This window comes from Poromitra crassiceps (assembly GCF_964638095.1).
Source record: "Poromitra crassiceps genome assembly, chromosome: 17".
Taxonomy (NCBI): Eukaryota; Metazoa; Chordata; class Actinopteri; order Beryciformes; family Melamphaidae; genus Poromitra; species Poromitra crassiceps.
In genome coordinates, this window is record NC_139635.1 from 20,003,623 (window position 1) to 20,022,970 (window position 19,348).

A 19,348-nucleotide genomic window follows, 5' to 3' on the forward strand; every position below is an offset into this window, starting at 1 on the left:
CAATTAACGACGGGAGTCTCGCGCAGCAGCAGAATGATGTATTCGCGCAGATTTTCAGTCCTAAATATCAAACATGTTTGATATGATCGGGACGGCCCCGATGAGGCTTTGAGCAGATCGGGAGGCTTAAGATTGGATCTGCAAACAGCTCACACTACAAGATAATCGGTGCCGAACGTCGGGCCCGACCAAGCTTGGCAAGCTGCCAGGCCAGATTTCTCCTCCGATTCTCGGGAGGGTGAATCGGGCATAAATCGGCCCGAAAATCCTGTAGTGTGAGCCAGCCTTAAGGTACACAGCCATTAGTGCCTGTGTCAGCAAGTAATGATACACTACAGCCCATCCTCTGTTGACTCTAACTGCACTGAAAACCAAGAAGAAAACCAGAGCTTGTATAAAAACTGACCCAAGTGTCAAGTGACTATGGAGCTACAGTGACTCTGAAGCAGTGACATATTCAGCCCTGCCTGTTAAGGAGACAGACAGACATAGAGATAGACAGACAGACAGACAGACAGACAGACAGACCGAGAGACAGACAGACAGACAGACAGACAGACAGACCGAGAGACAGACAGACAGACAGACAGACAGACAGACAGACAGACAGACAGACAGACAGATTGAGAGAGAGAGAGAGAGAGAGAGAGAGAGAGAGAGAGAGAGAGAGAGAGAGAGAGAAGATGCCTGCCACAGTCTTGAGAGACAGACAGACACCAAACACTAATCATGTTTTGTCTGTTTAGATCAAATATGATCTAAATCACTGGTTCTCAACCTTTTCAAAATCAAGGACCCTAAATGAGTCCACATTAGAGCCATGGACCCCATTTAATTTTGGTTTTGCCTCTTGTGGAGCCACATCTGTCTCAGCTCCTCACTCCTGTAGAATGCAACATGTTGCCTCTAGCAACAGGTGACACAGCCACCAGCTCTGCTTCTCATTGGCTGCTGACTGACTGGACATGGAAGTGAAAGTAAACAGCCGGGACTTTCCAGAAATGCTGTCGCGTTCAGGTGCTGCATGTAAACTCTAACCCTGCTAAATGTATCACATAATTCATATGATTTACTGATATGCAGGACTTGGGTGGCTGCTCCTCGCTCTGTGTGGTGAATGTGGTAAGTCCTGGGTTACCTGAAGGCACCATGAGGCTCGACTGGTTTTATGGCAAACACAGAACAGAGGAACTCTGAACTTGAACAGACCAGGAGTCTGGGGAGGGGGAGGGGGAGGGGGGGGGAGAGACAGAGAGAGAGAGAGAGAGAGAGAGAGAGAGAGAGAGAGAGAGAGAGAGAGAGAGAGAGAGAGAGAGCATCTATAAATTCAATCCCTCTAACTTTTGATGAAAATATATGCTTAAATTATACAATACAATACAATACAATACAATACAATACAATACAATACAATATACAAGATAATACAATAAAATAATACAATACAATAAAATACAATACAATACAATATACAACAATACAATAGGCTGGGCAAACCCCGTCTTTATTGGTCACAGACACATATTCAGAGTTGCCATGAAATTTGTCTTCCACGTTTAATCCATCTTGGCTTGTCCTCTCCATGGTCAGGCCACACACACACACACACAGACACACACACACACACACACACACACACACGCACGCACGCACGCACACACGCACGCACACACACACACACACACACACACACACACACACACACACACACACACACACACACACACACACACACACACACACACACACACACACACACAGACCCAGAGACTGAAGCCTAAAGAAGACACACCAACTCAACATCAAATAACTACAATAGTATACAGTACTGTAGCAGCAACGTTTCATCAGAGGCTGGCGTATAGGCTGGTACGCATGGCTGTAATAGAGAAGGATTATGTATTTTTGTAGGCTTACCCATCAGTCCCTGCACTTCCTGGTTCCTACGTGTAAAAGTCAATGGGATTTTTGTCTGGTGATTTCGGTTAAATGTATGAAATGTATTTATTTATTTGAGGGACAATGCACATTAATGAACCTGACTATAAATGTGCCAGTGTTAGTCAGATGGCTAATTTTCAACTGCCGTCTCTTGCAACTCCAGTTAGAATTGCCAGTGCCTCACACACACTGACAGGAGTATGAACCCTAACATACATGTCTTTGATGGTGGGAGGAAACCCACACAAACAGGTGGAGAACCTGCAAACTCCACAGAGAAAGGACCTGGGATGGACTCGGGTTCGAACCCGGGACCTTCTTGCTGTGAGGCAGCAGGGCTAACCACTGACCATCTAAATAAGGCCTGTAGTTAACAAAAGTTTATGAAACAGTGGACTTTGTGTTCAGCAAAATGATCTTCACAAACTAACATCACTTTTATGACTTTTGAAGCCTTTTCTCAAAATCGTGTTAAAAACATGCATTTACACTTAAAAGTGGTCCTCATTTAGTGATCTTGCTGAACACGAAGTTTGATGTTTGACACATTTCTGTTAACCACAGACCTTATTTCAAGCATTTAACCCAAATCTCCAGACAAAAATCAATCATCCCATTGACTTTTACACGTAGGAACCTATAATCATGTCACCTACAGTACAGTGCTCATCACGGACCACCAGAAACGTTCATGTAGGCTGTACTTTGAGAGTAGGCTGGTCTATCACGATGAGATACACTGATAGACAGATCAAACAGAGGCAGACAGACAGACAGACAGACAGACAGACAGACACAGTCAGACAGACAACCAGACAGACAGACAGACAGACAGACAGACAGACAGACAGACAGACAGACAGACAGACAGAGAGACAGACAGACAGACAGACAGACAGACAGACAGACAGAGAGAGACAGACAGACAGACAGACAGACAGACAGACAGACAGACAGACAGACAGACAGACAGTGAGACTGACAGACAGGCAGCCAGACAGCCAGACAGACAGACAGACAGACAGACAGACAGACAGACAGACAGACAGACAGACAGACAGACAGACAGACAGGCAGGCAGACAGAGAGACAGACAGAGAGAGACAGACAGACAGACAGACAGACAGACAGACATAGACAGACAGACAGACAGACAGACAGACAGACAGACAGACAGACAGACAGACAGACAGACAGTGAGACAGAGAGAGACAGACAGACAGACAGACAGACAGACAGACAGACAGACAGACAGACAGACAGACAGACAGACAGGGAGAGACAGAGAAAGAAATTAGGTTGTTGGATTCTTGGCAATTTGTTTTATTGTTTTAACTTTTACTGACTTTGATCAGTTTTCTTCTAATAGAGTTTCTTCTTTTTATTTCTCTTTGTCTCTGTCTGTTTTTATTATCTCTGTTTTATTTCCTGGTCTCTGAAAAAAACTTTGAAAAGAGGTACAGTATTAATAAAGTTATTATTATTAATATAACTCCATGAATAGTCAGTCATTATGTTGTGTAACAAAGAGTGTAAACTCTTCTCCAATTGCCCACTGTGTTTACCTGGAGACTGATGATGCAAGTCACAGCTTTAATGTGATTGGTGGAGCTGTGTGTAAGATAATTGTGTTCCCTCTGTTTCCTTCAGTTTGCAGCAGTCAGTCTGAAGTCAACACCGTCCTGTTGTGAAGATGAAGATGAAGATCTCACAGACCCTCCTCTTCCTCTCATGTCTACTTGGTGTCACAGCGCGCAGTAAGAGTAAGTACACTTCTGTCCCTCATATTAAGTCTCACTCACTTTTCACCTCCTATATTTCATGTTGAAAATCATTTAAGTTGAGATACAGACTTTCTGTTGAAGGCAGACATGTCTGAACCACACAGAGATTTAAAGTGTCAGTGAGATATTTCAAGTTTTCTGCTTTACTTCAGAGGAGAGACCAGGACACTATGCTACTTTTCACTCTTATTAGTTATTAAACGACTGTCTTGTTTTAATATAAAAACAATAAACAAACTGTTTACAAACATGACTGGATAACATTTGGCAGCAGGATGTGATAAATACATTCAGTCTGTGATTGTGGATGTCAAGAAGTTTGATGTGTGTTTTTCATCTTGTTTCCTCTCAGCTGTACATGAGGATGTTTTCATCACTGGCTGTTCAGACACTGATGCAGAGGATATGATTGGACTGGATGGTGAAGTGGCGTGGTATGCAGACTTCATCAACAAGAAAGCAGTTGATGCTCAGCCAAAGTTTGTAGATCATGTGAGCTTCACAGGATATTATGAAAACGCTGTGGGTCGGCTGGCCGACTGCAGAGTAAACCTGCAAGTAAATCAACATGCCTACAAGAACCCTCCTCTGCAGCTCGGTAAGGAAACATGATCAAGTTTAATTTACTGTTCATCAATTTAAACTACAGATAATGAATGAGTGCAAGTGTTTTACATTACTGTAATAAATATAGATTAGATTAGATTAGATTAGATTAGATTAGATTAGATTAGATTAGATTAGATTAGATTCGATTAGCCTTTATTGTCTCCCTTAGGATAAATTTGTCTTGGGCATTCCAGAGAACAACAGTAGGAGGCGTCATAACACATCGACTCATATACACATACTGTACATACATACATACATACATACAAACATACACACACACACACACACACACACACACACACACACACACACACACACACACACACACACACACACACACACACACACACACACGCTTCCACCATAAGAAAATACATTTAATACTATTGAGAGATGAGAAACTATACATCATTGTTCTAAATAATGACAGGCTACTGGGAGAAAGCTAGATAGTGGAAAGATAAAGGCCCTTTTTAAAAATGACAGAACTGAGAAATAAAATATATTCAATGCTACTGATGTAAAGTGGCATGTATATGTATTGATGTTGTACATTATGTTGTTGTTGTTTACATGGTGTTGTACATTGTGTTTTTGTTGTTTACATGGTGTTGTACATTGTGTTGTTGTTTACATGGTGTTGTACATTATGTTGTTGTTGTTTACATGGTGTTGTACATTATGTTGTTGTTTACATGGTGTTGTACATTGTGTTGTTGTTTACATGGTGTTGTACATTATGTTGTTGTTTACATGGTGTTGTACATTATGTTGTTGTTGTTTACATGGTGTTGTACATTATGTTGTTGTTGTTTACATGGTGTTGTACATTATGTTGTTGTTTACATGGTGTTGTACATTATGTTGTTGTTGTTTACATGGTGTTGTACATTATGTTGTTGTTTACATGGTGTTGTACATTGTGTTGTTGTTTACATGGTGTTGTACATTATGTTGTTGTTTACATGGTGTTGTACATTATGTTGTTGTTGTTTACATGGTGTTGTACATTATGTTGTTGTTTACATGGTGTTGTACATTGTGTTGTTGTTTACATGGTGTTGTACATTATGTTGTTGTTTACATGGTGTTGTACATTATGTTGTTGTTGTTTACATGGTGTTGTACATTGTGTTGTTGTTTACATGGTGTTGTACATTGTGTTTTTGTTGTTTAAATGGTGTTTGTACATTGTGTTGTTGTTTACATGGTGTTGTACATTGTGTTGTTGTTTACATGGTGTTGTACATTATGTTGTTGTTGTTTACATGGTGTTGTACATTGTGTTGTTGTTGTTTACATGGTGTTGTACATTATGTTGTTGTTGTTTACATGGTGTTGTACATTGTGTTGTTGTGCAGATGCTCCTCACAGCTCCATCTACCCCAGAGACGTTGTGGAGGTCGGAGTGGAGAACCACCTCATCTGCCATGTGACCGGGTTCTACCCCGCTCCCGTCAAGGTCTACTGGACCAGGAATGACCAGAACGTGACCGAAGGAATGAGACTGAACGTCCCCTTCCCCAACAAAGACGGCACCTTCAACCAGGTCTCCAGGCTGAGCTTCATCCCACAGCTTGGAGACACCTACAGCTGTTCTGTGGTGCACCAAGCCTTGAGCCAGCCACGGACCCGAATCTGGAGTAAGGCACATTTATCTGTCAGCTAGCACCAACAAAACTACAGGTAGCTCAACCAAAACTACAGTTAGCTAATGTAATAATAATAATAATAATAATAATAATAATAATAATAATAATAATAATAATAATAATAGTAATAATAATAGTAATATTAATAATAATAATACTAATAATACCACTACTAACAATAACAATAACAACAATAATAATAATAAATAATAATAATAATAATAATAATAGTAATAGTAATAATAATAAAACCATGCTTTGTATAACGTACCACGCAGCTGGGATAGAACTCTGTCACTGTCACTAGAGCATCTTTTATCTGTCTATCTGTCATACGTCAGACCATTATTATGTCTGATGTCATCACCTGTTTTTAGCAACATAATTTCTTTATTTTTTTTTTACTTTGAGCACAAAAGAAGATTATTTATAAAAAATAAAAAGACTATGCCTACTGGCGAACAGTGTGGCTAATCAACACATGAAATATCCTAAAAATGACTAAATACACTGGAGGAGGCTTTAAGGCATCAGGAAGTAAGTAAACTTTCTCACTGCACAACACAACTGCTGGCTACCGTTACCGTTGAGAACCACTGACTTATACTGCATTATCTGTCTATCATGTCAGACCGTTATGTCTAATGTCATCACCAACACCACAAAACTACACTTAGCAAACAACCAAAACTAAAGTTAGCTTAATACGTTTGGTTTCTCCTCAGATGTGGAGGAGGAGCAGCCGGGGATCGGACCTGCGGTGTTTTGTGGACTGGGTCTGACTGTGGCTGTGCTGGGCGTGGCCACAGGAACCTTCTTCCTCATCAAAGGAAACGAATGCAACTGATCAGTTATTGATGATGTGAGGCAGACTGAAGCAGCTGCAAGGGTTTACAGACGGCTTTATATGTCCTATGGTTTTAAACTGCTTTTATCTGCTGTGTGGATCTGTAGCTACTGACTCACCTGGAGGAGGCAGCAAGCACATGTTAGCTTTCACAGAAATACACAAATTAAACTTTCAATCTGTATATCTGTTTAATCCTCTGGGTGTCAAAGCCATTTGTTCCTATTTTTGGTCCATCTGCTCTCATTGTATAAAATGAATGCTTTTATAACCTCAACCCTGTAATGCACAATCAAGTGATATAAAAAAATAAATCAAGAAAACCTGACTATCAGAATATCTATGCTGTAACGTCACATGAATGTCTAAAGTGTTATATGACATACTGTACAAAGGAAAAAACAAAGCGGAAATTGAATCTCACAGAAATGTATACAAATCACACAGAGAACAAATAATAAATAATAAAGTAGTGTAGTTCAAGGCTGGTTTACAAAGCTTCTGAAAGGGCTGCAATCTCACCGGAGACCTGGTAAGTGCTAACATGCAGCCCTCAGCTTTCAGAGGGGAAAAAACTAAGTGAATCATTCCAGAGCATTCCATAGATATTCAATGTAACATTCACAGTATATTTTTGCGATCACATATGATATCGCTGATAGTCCAGTTCACTATGTCAAAAAAAATAGGTTCGTTCAAATCTTCGGGGGATTAGGAAAACTATACATTTTTGGAAACTTCAGAAAATAACAAATCAGAAAATCCATGATTCCATTTGCACAGAAGTCAATATGGCGTCCATCCTCCATTTTGAAAAATGGCGACCTTTGAATACTCGTTTTTCAATATCTCGACTTGTAGATTACATAGGATCATGATTCCAGTGGCTAAATCTACATTTTTAGGGTCAAGAAAACCAATGGTACTAATTATAAATCAGTACAAATGATCAATGGCACAGATTTGGGTCATCATCCTTGATTTCAGGAAAAAATAAACATTTTCATATTTGATTTTCCGCTATTTTGACTTATTACATAGGATCATGACTCCAGAGGCTAAATCTACATTTTTAGGGTCAGGCAATCCAATGGTGCTAATTAGAAATCAGGGTGCTTATTAGAAATCATTACAACTGATCAATACCACAGATTTAGGTCACTTTTTAATATGAAAAACTGAGACAGAGACACAGATGATTCCTCTCATTGACAAAAGATTGGGTCATTTATTTGAAAGCTGTAGACCAGTGTACACATCTTCATATATTTGAAAGTATAAGATATATTCCATTCTATTGAAGAACATCCAAATTGGTAGCTACAAATACAACATTAAACTGAATCTGAATCTGAATATTAACTTTAACTACCAAGTAAAACTGGTTATCATTGCTGTCGATGGAAACCTTAAAACATTTATTTTTCAGAAAATGGAACAAAAAAAATTATCTGGTCAAATGGATCCAATTACCGGTATGTAATTATTTAGTCATAAGCTCTTGTTAATACTTTGTGGGTTCACTATTTATAAAACCCACAGACAGACCTTACCACTTTCACTGATTTGACTCCAGTCTATACATCTCCATCATCCTCACTATCGTCATCGCTGTCACTAGCAAATGTAATATCTTGACAGTCTTCGTCATTCTGGCAGTCAGCACTACACTGACAAAGCTCCGTGCAGGGTAGCTCTACTCATCTGCATGAACACCTATGTGAAGAGCAGTCTGCTTTACAATGACATCTGACCATCTCAATGATTGCCTCTTGTGCTGGGAGGGACTCAGTTGTAACTGGCTTAAGCTGGCCATCCTCATCCTGGTAGTAGCCATTGTTTAGTGGGTCAAGGAACTTCTGCTGAGCAATGTGTGCCTGACTCCACACTCTGGCCTGGATATGGGCTCTTAGGACATGCTGCTTGAGAGCACCAAGTGTGGGTGGAAGTTTGTCCCCTTCTGCCATGTGTTTGCAGAAAAGATGCCATCTCAGCTCAGGGATGTTTTCAATTTTGATCCCCTTCGGTAAGTAAACCGTGCATACAAACCTAGCTAATGTAGAGAGCAGATCCTCTGTCACTTCACTGGTTTGAGAAAGCATCTTCAGAGCATCGAGGACATCATCACCAGCTTTGAGGTAGCTGTTCCACCAGGTAGATTTGCCTATCCTCGAAAATCTTCCAGTGTTGTCTGCTCCTGTAAAGGCATGAAATGCCGGCAAAGCTTTGGCTCGATCTGCACACAGAGCTTTCCATATTGGTGCCACTTCCAAAATCCCAGATGCCATTGAAACACAAGTGTTTTTCAGCAGGATTTCATAGTTTGCAACAACCAGCAGGAGCACATCTGTGTCTGGAGAGAAGAGCATGAGCTGTGTATCAGAGGGGTTGCGACGTGAAGCCAGAACTGCATGATGGATCAACAAAGTGTCTGCTTCTTCATGGTTATTGCTTTCAAAGTGCAATTGACTGTTACTCTTTGTGTGTCCTGCAGCAGAAGCAATGGCAAGCGTGGGGGAGTCTTTGCTGTACTCAATGGTCTTTGATGCCAGATACTCTGTCAGATCAGCCTTTGTTTGTTCATGAGAAAGTAATCGACTCATTGGAATGTTCTTGATGTTTGTGCCATCTCTGATTTGGTATTGGATTGGATCCTTTCCTTGTCTTCTCTTCTCCCTTGTGACGTGCTTCAAAGAATCTGCCTTGTAGGTATCAAATACCAGAATCACCTCATCATAATTTCTGGTTAGAGACATCAGTCTGCCGTAGAACCATTCACTTAGGTGTCTTACTGTCACTACTGTTGCTGGTTTCTTTGTCAACTTCTGGACAAGAACCATGCCATCCACTATATACTGCCATGCATTGACAAGGCAAAGTTGATCCACCTTCTAGAAAAGCTGTCAAAAAAAGAAACAGCAGATCAGGATGAATCACAAGCTACAGCTGAAGCTCCAACTGACTCCGAAACTCTGGGCTCCAATCAAGATGATAATCCTAGATGCAAAATTGCACTAGTGGATGGCATGGTTCTTGTCCAGAAGTTGACAAAGAAACCAGCAACAGTAGTGACAGTAAGACACCTAAGTGAATGGTTCTACGGCAGACTGATGTCTTTACCCAGAAATTATGATGAGGTGATTCTGGTATTTGATACCTACAAGGCAGATTCTTTGAAGCACGTCACAAGGGAGAAGAGAAGACAAGGAAAGGATCCAATCCAATACCAAATCAGAGATGGCACAAACATCAAGAACATTCCAATGAGTCGATTACTTTCTCATGAACAAACAAAGGCTGATCTGACAGAGTATCTGGCATCAAAGACCATTGAGTACAGCAAAGACTCCCCCACGCTTGTCATTGCTTCTGCTGCAGGACACACAAAGAGTAACAGTCAATTGCACTTTGAAAGCAATAACCATGAAGAAGCAGACACTTTGTTGATCCATCATGCAGTTCTGGCTTCACGTCGCAACCCCTCTGATACACAGCTCATGCTCTTCTCTCCAGACACAGATGTGCTCCTGCTGGTTGTTGCAAACTATGAAATCCTGCTGAAAAACACTTGTGTTTCAATGGCATCTGGGATTTTGGAAGTGGCACCAATATGGAAAGCTCTGTGTGCAGATCGAGCCAAAGCTTTGCCGGCATTTCATGCCTTTACAGGAGCAGACAACACTGGAATATTTTTGAGGATAGGCAAATCTACCTGGTGGAACAGCTACCTCAAAGCTGGTGATGATGTCCTCGATGCTCTGAAGATGCTTTCTCAAACCAGTGAAGTGACAGAGGATCTGCTCTCTACATTAGCTAGGTTTGTATGCACGGTATACTTACCGAAGGGGATCAAAATTGAAAACATCCCTGAGCTGAGATGGCATCTTTTCTGCAAACACATGACAGAAGGGGACAAACTTCCACCCACACTTGGTGCTCTCAAGCAGCATGTCCTAAGAGCCCATATCCAGGCCAGAGTGTGGAGTCAGGCACACATTGCTCAGCAGGAGTTCCTTGACCCACTAAACAATGGCTACTACAAGGATGAGGATGGCCAGCTTAAGCCAGTTACAACTGAGTCCCTCCCAGCACCAGAGGCAATCATTGAGATGGTCAGATGTCATTGTAAAGCAGACTGCTCTTCACATAGGTGTTCATGCAGATCAGTAGAGCTACCCTGCACGGAGCTTTGTCAGTGTAGTGCTGACTGCCAGAATGACGAAGACTGTCAGGATATTACATTTGCTAGTGACAGCGATGACGATAGTGAGGATGATGGAGATGTATAGACTGGAGTCAAATCAGTGAAAGTGGTAAGGTCTTTTCTGTGGGTTTTATAAATAGTGAACCCACAAAGTATTAACAAGAGCTTATGACTAAATAATTACATACCGGTAATTGGATCCATTTGACCAGATAATTTTTTTTGTTCCATTTTCTGAAAAATAAATGTTTTAAGGTTTCCATCGACAGCAATGATAACCAGTTTTACTTGGTAGTTTGAATATTCAGATTCAGATTCAGTTTAATGTTGTATTTGTAGCTACCAATTTGGATGTTCTTCAATAGAATGGAATATATCTTATACTTTCAAATATATGGAGATGTGTACACTGGTCTACAGCTTTCAAATAAATGACCCAATCTTTTGTCAATGAGAGGAATCATCTGTGTCTCTGTCTCAGTTTTTCATATTAAAAAGTGACCTAAATCTGTGGTATTGATCAGTTGTACTGATTTCTAATAAGCACCCTGATTTCTAATTAGCACCATTGGATTGCCTGACCCTAAAAATGTAGATTTAGCCTCTGGAATCATGATCCTATGTCATATAGAAGTCAAAATAGCGGAAAATCAAATATGAAAATGTTTATTTTTTCCTGAAATCAAGGATGATGACCCAAATCTGTGCCATTGATCATTTGTACTGATTTATAATTAGTACCATTGGTTTTCCTGACCCTAAAAATGTAGATTTAGCCACTGGAATCATGATCCTATGTAATCTACAAGTCGAGATATTGAAAAACGAGTATTCAAAGGTCGCCATTTTTCAAAATGGAGGATGGACGCCATATTGGCTTCTGTGCAAATGGAATCATGGATTTTCTGATTTGTTATTTTCTGAAGTTTCCAAAAATGTATAGTTTTCCTAATCCCCCGAAAATTTGAACGAAATTACACAAGGAACTGGACTATGACTCAAATGAATAGTCAATCACTGCATTTATTATGAATAAATACTTTTTTTAAATCATCTGGATAAAGGAAAATTAATTAGATAAAAAGTATATGTATGTGTGTGGGTGTATATATATACGGTATATATATATATATATATATATATATATATATAACAAAAGAAGGTACCACCGCACACTGAAGTCAGGATTTACTGTGATTTATTCAGCAAATGACGCGTTTCGCTGTAGCAGCTTCATCAGGTTTGCTCATACAACCATGAGGGCCCAGGTGAGCCTAAGTAGTAACAGGACCTAATTGGTCACACATGACCAATTAGGAAATCTCAAATTTTTTCCCGGTTTACAGGTTGCAGAAAAATACATAATATCATAGTCAACAAAGTAAATATAATATATATATATATATATATATATATATACACACACACACACACACACACACACACACACACACACACACACACACACACACACACACACACACACACACACACACGCTTATAGAAACAGCTTTAAAAACCAAACAATTAGCCTATATCATCTATATCATATATATATATATATATATATAGAGAGAGAAAGAGAGAGAGAGAGAGAGAAGAAGAAGAAAGAAGAGAGAAGCCTAACATATAACTCGGACCAAAACTAAAAAAATCAAACGTTAGTTTTGGTCTGAGTGAAATGTTATATGGTCTCAGGTTTCTCCTGATTCTAAATATAGATGAATTGTTTAGTTTGGCCAAGCATTTTCCAAAATGTAGATAGAAAAATGAATGATGGATGAAATCCCTGGGTTCGTAAGCTATACCGTGGAGGAGGGTGTGGTTTGGGGATGCTATACACCTTATGTAGCCATGCCCATTTGACCCGGTTGTGTGGCCGTGTCAAAACTTCCGGCTAAAAATAAAATAAAATAAAATGGCTGGCTGCTCCAATATCATCTAACTCTGAATTAACTAATAATTTAGCCAATTGTATGTAACATACCAAATAAAAGCAAACCGCAATGTCTAAGAATGCAACGCCATGTAACTGGCTCGTTAAGTCTCGCATTCCAGGGAATTACGTTAACGTCTGTGGGTCTTATAGACGTAAGTGGCTCACGCTGCGCTCGGAGGAGAGAAAAGCATCTGAAGCTTTCTTTGTTGGAGTCCAGGTAAGTTTTACAAGAAAGTGCTCGTCATTGTCGACGATAACGTTATCTGACCTGGCTAACAGTGGATACTCGCTTGCTTGCTGTGTACCGGCTCAAAGTAGTAGGCTACGTTCTTTATTTTACCCCCTTCACTGTCCGCTCCAAAAACAACTCTCTTATTTTGCGCCGTGACCGCTGGAAGTGTTAACAGGACCCGGAAGAATTTGGCCCACTGTAAGGTCTGAACATAAGGTGAATACAGGGCCCAGGGGGGTGCGCCACAAAGTAGTTCTCCCATGATGCTCTCTGGCTCTGCCACCAGCAGCCTTTAGGCTGGACTGTCTGCCTGGCAACAGGTGATGCTTGTCATGTGACCAGTGTGTGGCTCCTACATTGGTTTTTATAGCAGGACTCAGTTTGATTCTGTCAGTTAGTGAACTCAGCAGAGGAACATGGCTTCATCTGTTCTGACCGTCTCCCTCTTCTTCATCAGTCTGTATGGAGCAGGTAGGATCAATAATACATCAATCAATACCTGGAACTGATCAATAGTAACACTCTAGAAATTATATTATAGTTATATCTGTGAAACTTAACATAATGATTTTGTCTTTGATCTCCAGATGGATTTAAGGAATATCAGGTGGACCGTTGTGTGTTCAACTCCACTGAGCTGAAGGACATAGAGTACATACTATCTTACAATTACAACAAGATGGAGTACATCAGGTTCAGCAGCAGTGTGGGGAAATATGTTGGATACACTGAGCTTGGTGTGAAGAACGCAGAGCGATTTAACAACATTCCTGGAGAGCTGGCGATCAGGATGAATGAGAAGGAGAGACTCTGCAAAACCAACATTGACCTCTGGTACAGCAGGGTGCTGCCTAAGACAGGTGAGCTGCTGTTCTCTAATCCAGCATCATGAAATAAACCTCAATAATAAGAAACACATCACTGATTAAAATCATTACTACAGAGCTCGTATCTTTGAATTTAATTTCACCATAAAATGAATGCAGTTGGAAATAGATTATCAGATTTTATAGGGGTTCTAACTGTTTAAATTGAGTTCAAGTTCATTTTCATACAGTCTCTAAATTAACTACTTCTATGTGAGTCTGCTGTCAATGTCTATTTTTCAGCAGATCATTGTGTCTCAGTATTTATGGAAAAGGATAATGACATTTATTATGAAATATCATTCATAATTATATTTAATTAATACATTCATAATTTTATGTTTCTGATTAGTCTAAATGCTTGTTGCCTATAATAAACTCTGAAGCGGACTGAGCTCAGTGACACCATCTGTTGGCAAAATACTGATACTGCAACTAGTAATACTACAGAGCAAAAGTCACACCCTCTTCTGGTTTAGGCAGACGAACCAAGGGATTTCATCAGCCATTCTTTCCTCCATGCTATAGCTATATTTAGAATTAGGAAAGATAGAACGGGGGGGGGGGGGGTCGTACTCCCACAGGTCTACTAGCAATAATAATAACATTCTGTCCTACAGCTACACCCTCTGTCAGGCTGACCTCAGTGACGCCCTCTGGTGGTGGGAAACACACTGACATGCTGGTGTGCAGCGCCTACAACTTCTACCCAAAACGAATTGATGTGACCTGGCTGAGAAACGATGAGCCCATCACCTCTGATGTCTCTTCCACTGATGAGATGGATGACGGGGACTGGTACTACCAGATCGACTCCCACCTGGAGTACACCCCCAGGTAAGTCCAGATCCACCTGGAGTACACCCCCAGGTGAATCCAGATCCACCTGGAGTACACCCCCAGGTGAGTCCAGATCCACCTGGAGTACACCCCCAGGTGAATCCAGATCCACCTGGAGTACACCCCCAGGTGAGTCCAGATACACCTGGAGTACACCCCCAGGTGAGTCCAGATCCACCTGGAGTACACCCCCAGGTGAGTCCAGATCCACCTGGAGTACACACCCAGGTGAGTCCAGATACAACTGGAGTACACACCCAGGTGAGTCCAGATACACCTGGACCAGCATGATCAGTGGACAGGTGACCTGTCAATCACGCCACAAAACATCATTTGTTTTATTGTCTATTTGACTAAATAGGGACCATAATACAAAATACATAAATACATAATCTCAGCTCATTTCATGTGTGTGTGTGTGTGTGTTTGTGTGTGTGTTGAACAGGTCTGGAGAGAAGATCTCCTGCATGGTGGAGCATGCCAGCCTGCCCGAGCCTGCGGTCTACGACTGGGGTAACTATACTGGCTGTCTGTCTGTCTGACTGTCTGTCTGACTACCTGTCTGTCTGACTACCTGTCTGTCTGTCTGTCTGTCTACCTGTCTGTCTGACTACCTGTCTGTCTGACTACCTGTCTGTCTGTCTGTCTGTCTGTCTGTCTGTCTGTCTGTCTGACTACCTGTCTGTCTGTCTGTCTGTCTGTCTGACTACCTGTCTGACTACCTGTCTGTCTGACTACCTGTCTGTCTGTCTGTCTGTCTGTCTGTCTGTCTGTCTGTCTGTCTGACTACCTGTATGTCTGTCTGTCTGTCTGTCTGTCTGTCTGTCTGTCTGTCTGTCTGTCTGTCTGTCTGTCTGTCTGTCTGACTACCTGTCTGTCTGTCTGTCTGTCTGTCTGTCTGACTACCTGTCTGTCTGTCTGTCTGTCTGACTACCTGTCTGTCTGTCTGACTACCTGTCTGTCTGTCTGTCTGTCTGTCTGACTACCTGTCTGTCTGTCTGTCTGTCTGTCTGTCTGACTACCTGTCTGTCTGACTACCTGTATGTCTGTCTGTCTGTCTGTCTGTCTGTCTGTCTGACTACCTGTCTGTCTGTCTGTCCGACAGTACTGTAGTGAGTCAGAAATCAGAAGCTCAGTGTTTTCAGTTCAGTTTCTCCTCACTGATGACGTCATGTGAAAAGCTTCGGTGGATTCAACAACACACACATGCTGCCAGCCTGAAGGCACCAGCAAGACTTTACCTTATTATACTTGTGCAAGCACGCACGCACGCACACACACACACACACACACACACACACACACACACACACACACACACACACACACACACACACACACACACACACACACACACACACACACACACACACACACACACACACACACACACACAAGCAGCTCAGTGCACTGATATGATCTGGTTTTGAAGCCTTTATTTTTTGGGTGCACTGGTATTTTTTAAGAGCCACTCAGCCAATTGTGTTTTTTCTCCAAGCCCTGATACAACACTGACTGACTTTATCTTGAAAATATGATAATTATGAAGTTATTTTTAACTATAAATTATTATCAATTATAATTATGAATTATAAATATAAACCTGGTCGATTACGCTAGGATAATGAACACGTTTTTAGACAAGATGCAAGCCATCCAATACTGTGAAGGATTAAGTTTAAGTTCATCTGTAAAACATTAGGCCTAACCTACCTTTCCATTTAAAAAAAAACAGCCCAAACATACAGTAACTATAATGCTGTAATGATGTCAGAGAAACATTAGGCAACATATTAGGCCTACCTTTCATTCATTCACTGCACATCCTCTTTCTCGTCTCTCTCTAGCGCCACCTGCAGGAGCCTCGTGTTGACTGGACATGTTGCCATGTGATTACCATGAATTGCTTCATTATGATTGACACTTTAAGGCCCTGTCCTCACTGACTGCTCTGCTCTATCAAAATTGTAATCCTGCTAGTAATCCACATTTTTACTAAATGTAACCGTAGTCTTGATTACATCTTTTTTTTTAGTTCTGTACAGGATTGTACTGTACAGTTACCTTTTTGGTAATCTGATTACGTAATCCCGTTACACACAATCCGTTACTCCCCAAGCCTGCATATAAGAAAGGCCAACAAAGATTGCATTTCTTAAGGAAATCGCTCCCTTACAGCAGGAAAACACTGGATGTGGAATATTTGCAGAATGGTCATAAAATGCAGCCAGTTTCTTTTAGGTCACCCATGTTAACCAATTTGACCGTTCAGACCGGGACAAACCCTGGTAATTGAATAGCTAAAGCTAAAGGCCTTGGCTAATGCTAAACTAAACAATTCTACTGGAAAAACACAACAGAGGTTAGTAGCCTATTAGACAACAGCTAATTATATAAAATTGCTGAAAAAGCAAAAGATACCCCTCCTTTAAAACTCCTCTATCCTGAGTGCAATAATAACATTAAATAATAAGATATAATAATATAGTCAAACTCTCCCCTCTTTCCAACAATAGTGTTTCCTTACAGTGATCTCTATCTTGTATAGCCTATGACTTATACGTATATACTTGGTTTTATGTAATTGACTTGCTGTAAGACAAATTTCCCATTGGGGACAATGAAGTCTGTCTGTCTGTTGACCTGTCTCTCTCTCAACAGATCTGTATGTGTCTGTCTGTCTGTTGACCTGTCTCTCTCTCAACAGATCCATATGTGTCTGTCTGTCTGTTGACCTGTCTCTCTCTCAACAGATCCGTTTGTGTCTGTCTGTCTGTTGACCTGTCTCTCTCTCTCAACAGATCTGTATGTGTCTGTCTGTCTGTTGACCTGTCTCTCTCTCAACAGATCTGTATGTGTCTGTCTGTCTGTTGACCTGTCTCTCTCTCAACAGATCCATATGTGTCTGTCTGTCTGTTGACCTGTCTCTCTCTCAACAGATCTGTATGTGTCTGTCTGTCTGTTGACCTGTCTCTCTCTCAACAGATCCATATGTGTCTGTCTGTCTGTTGACCTGTCTCTCGCTCAACAGATCCATATGTGTCTGTCTGTCTGTTGACCTGTCTCTCTCTCAACAGATCCGTATGTGTCTGTCTGTCTGTCTGTTGACCTGTCTCTCTCTCTCAACAGATCCGTCGATGCCTGAGTCTGAGAGAAACAAGATGGCCATCGGAGCCTCAGGACTGGTTCTGGGTCTGATCTTACCTCTGGCTGGATTCATCTACTACAGGTGGAAGGCCCATGGTCAGTCCACTATAACCAGTTCATTACATTACATCACATTAGTAATGTCATCTAATTCTAATCCAATGTTATGTAACATTACATTATGTCATTCGACAGATGTTTTTTTCCAAAGCAACTTGTAAATAATAATAACAATTATTATTATTTTGTCAACAGTAGTCAACCAACTGTGCACAGTCATAAACTCAGACTGACAGTCAGACAGACAGAAGTATAATTTGTTAATCTATTATTTTTATTAAAGTTTAATAAGGGCAAAAAGATAGTTCAACGGTCCAGGGGTTTTAAGTTCAGACCAGTTGTCTGCCTTTACAGAACAATAATATAATAATGACTAAATAACAGCAACACCTTCTTCTCTTGTGTTTATGACTCAATAACAGCAGTCTCTTCTTCTCTTGTGTTGAATCAGGGCGGATTCTGGTTCCCACTAACTGAGATAGGAATCCTCTGTCGTCTCCTGGAAGGAAAAGTCAGCTGGGAATTCAACCTGCTTTCTTGTGTATTCAGTGCTGCCCCCTGCTGGAGAGGAGGGGCTGCTCTTTCTGCTTCAAGCCTATTTGATATGCTGCGACATACTGTAGGCTACATGATACACAGCACATAGGCTATATTTACTGTGATTTACAATATATGATGTACTATGATGTCCAGTACATTATGTGCATAGCTTGTTATACATGATGTAACGTACATTACATACTATTATGTTCAGTGATATACATGATGTACTACACATATGTACTGTTACATGATGTATAGTGTGTATGTAGTGTGACGTAGTACATACATAGAGAGTGAGTGCTGTTGAGCACAGCTGTGATTCGGTCGTAGGCACGAAATCCCACAATCAGCTGCTTCAATATCTTAAGAGCCTTTGTTTTCTGAGTGTTAGATTCTTATATTTCTACTGGAGTGAGATGTCTTTTCCTACAATAAAGCTTTGAAAAACACTTAGCTGAGTGTCTCCATGTTTGTTTGTGTTTTCAGAAAGATGTCGGCATCATATTAATGATCCATGGGAAAAGTCTGGCATGTCATCGCTACATGTTTATTGTATATTTATTATCTGTGTGATTGATTATGAAGTCCATATTTACAGCCCATCATTGATTTATTTTAAGTAATAGTCTAAGTTTTAAGTTTTAAGTGCAAAAGCTTAAAAAAAATATGTGGCATGAAATT

At 40.7% G+C, this 19,348-nt stretch overlaps 2 protein-coding genes across 2 annotated transcripts; both read left to right on the forward strand.

The window, feature by feature from the left end:
• The first annotated feature begins 3,588 nt into the window (after window positions 1–3,588).
• LOC310792133 (H-2 class II histocompatibility antigen, A-U alpha chain-like) lies at window positions 3,589–7,179 on the forward strand. Its single transcript, XM_083653848.1, has 4 exons — window positions 3,589–3,704; window positions 4,078–4,323; window positions 5,699–5,980; window positions 6,715–7,179. The coding sequence occupies exons 1-4, from the start codon at window positions 3,635–3,637 to the stop codon at window positions 6,834–6,836; spliced, it is 720 nt and encodes a 239-aa protein (XP_083509974.1). The 5' UTR covers window positions 3,589–3,634; the 3' UTR covers window positions 6,837–7,179.
• A 6,400-nt stretch (window positions 7,180–13,579) lies between these two features.
• LOC310792131 (H-2 class II histocompatibility antigen, E-S beta chain-like) lies at window positions 13,580–19,107 on the forward strand. The gene is made up of 6 exons (XM_083653846.1): window positions 13,580–13,682; window positions 13,799–14,071; window positions 14,698–14,914; window positions 15,363–15,430; window positions 18,047–18,160; window positions 18,576–19,107. The coding sequence occupies exons 1-6, from the start codon at window positions 13,628–13,630 to the stop codon at window positions 18,599–18,601; spliced, it is 753 nt and encodes a 250-aa protein (XP_083509972.1). The 5' UTR covers window positions 13,580–13,627; the 3' UTR covers window positions 18,602–19,107.
• Window positions 19,108–19,348: the final 241 nt, after the last annotated feature.

Excerpts from the sequence above, each read along its gene's own strand:
- LOC310792133 (XM_083653848.1), top strand. The coding sequence starts at position 3,635 with ATGAAGATGAAGATCTCACAGACCCTCCTCTTCCTCTCATGTCTACTT. Across the intron at positions 4,324-5,698 it reads GAACCCTCCTCTGCAGCTCG|ATGCTCCTCACAGCTCCATC; the intron begins GTAAGGAAACAT and ends GTTGTTGTGCAG. Across the intron at positions 5,981-6,714 it reads GCCACGGACCCGAATCTGGA|ATGTGGAGGAGGAGCAGCCG; the intron begins GTAAGGCACATT and ends GTTTCTCCTCAG.
- LOC310792131 (XM_083653846.1), top strand. The coding sequence starts at position 13,628 with ATGGCTTCATCTGTTCTGACCGTCTCCCTCTTCTTCATCAGTCTGTAT. Across the intron at positions 14,915-15,362 it reads CACCTGGAGTACACCCCCAG|GTCTGGAGAGAAGATCTCCT; the intron begins GTAAGTCCAGAT and ends TGTGTTGAACAG. Across the intron at positions 18,161-18,575 it reads CTACAGGTGGAAGGCCCATG|GGCGGATTCTGGTTCCCACT; the intron begins GTCAGTCCACTA and ends GTGTTGAATCAG.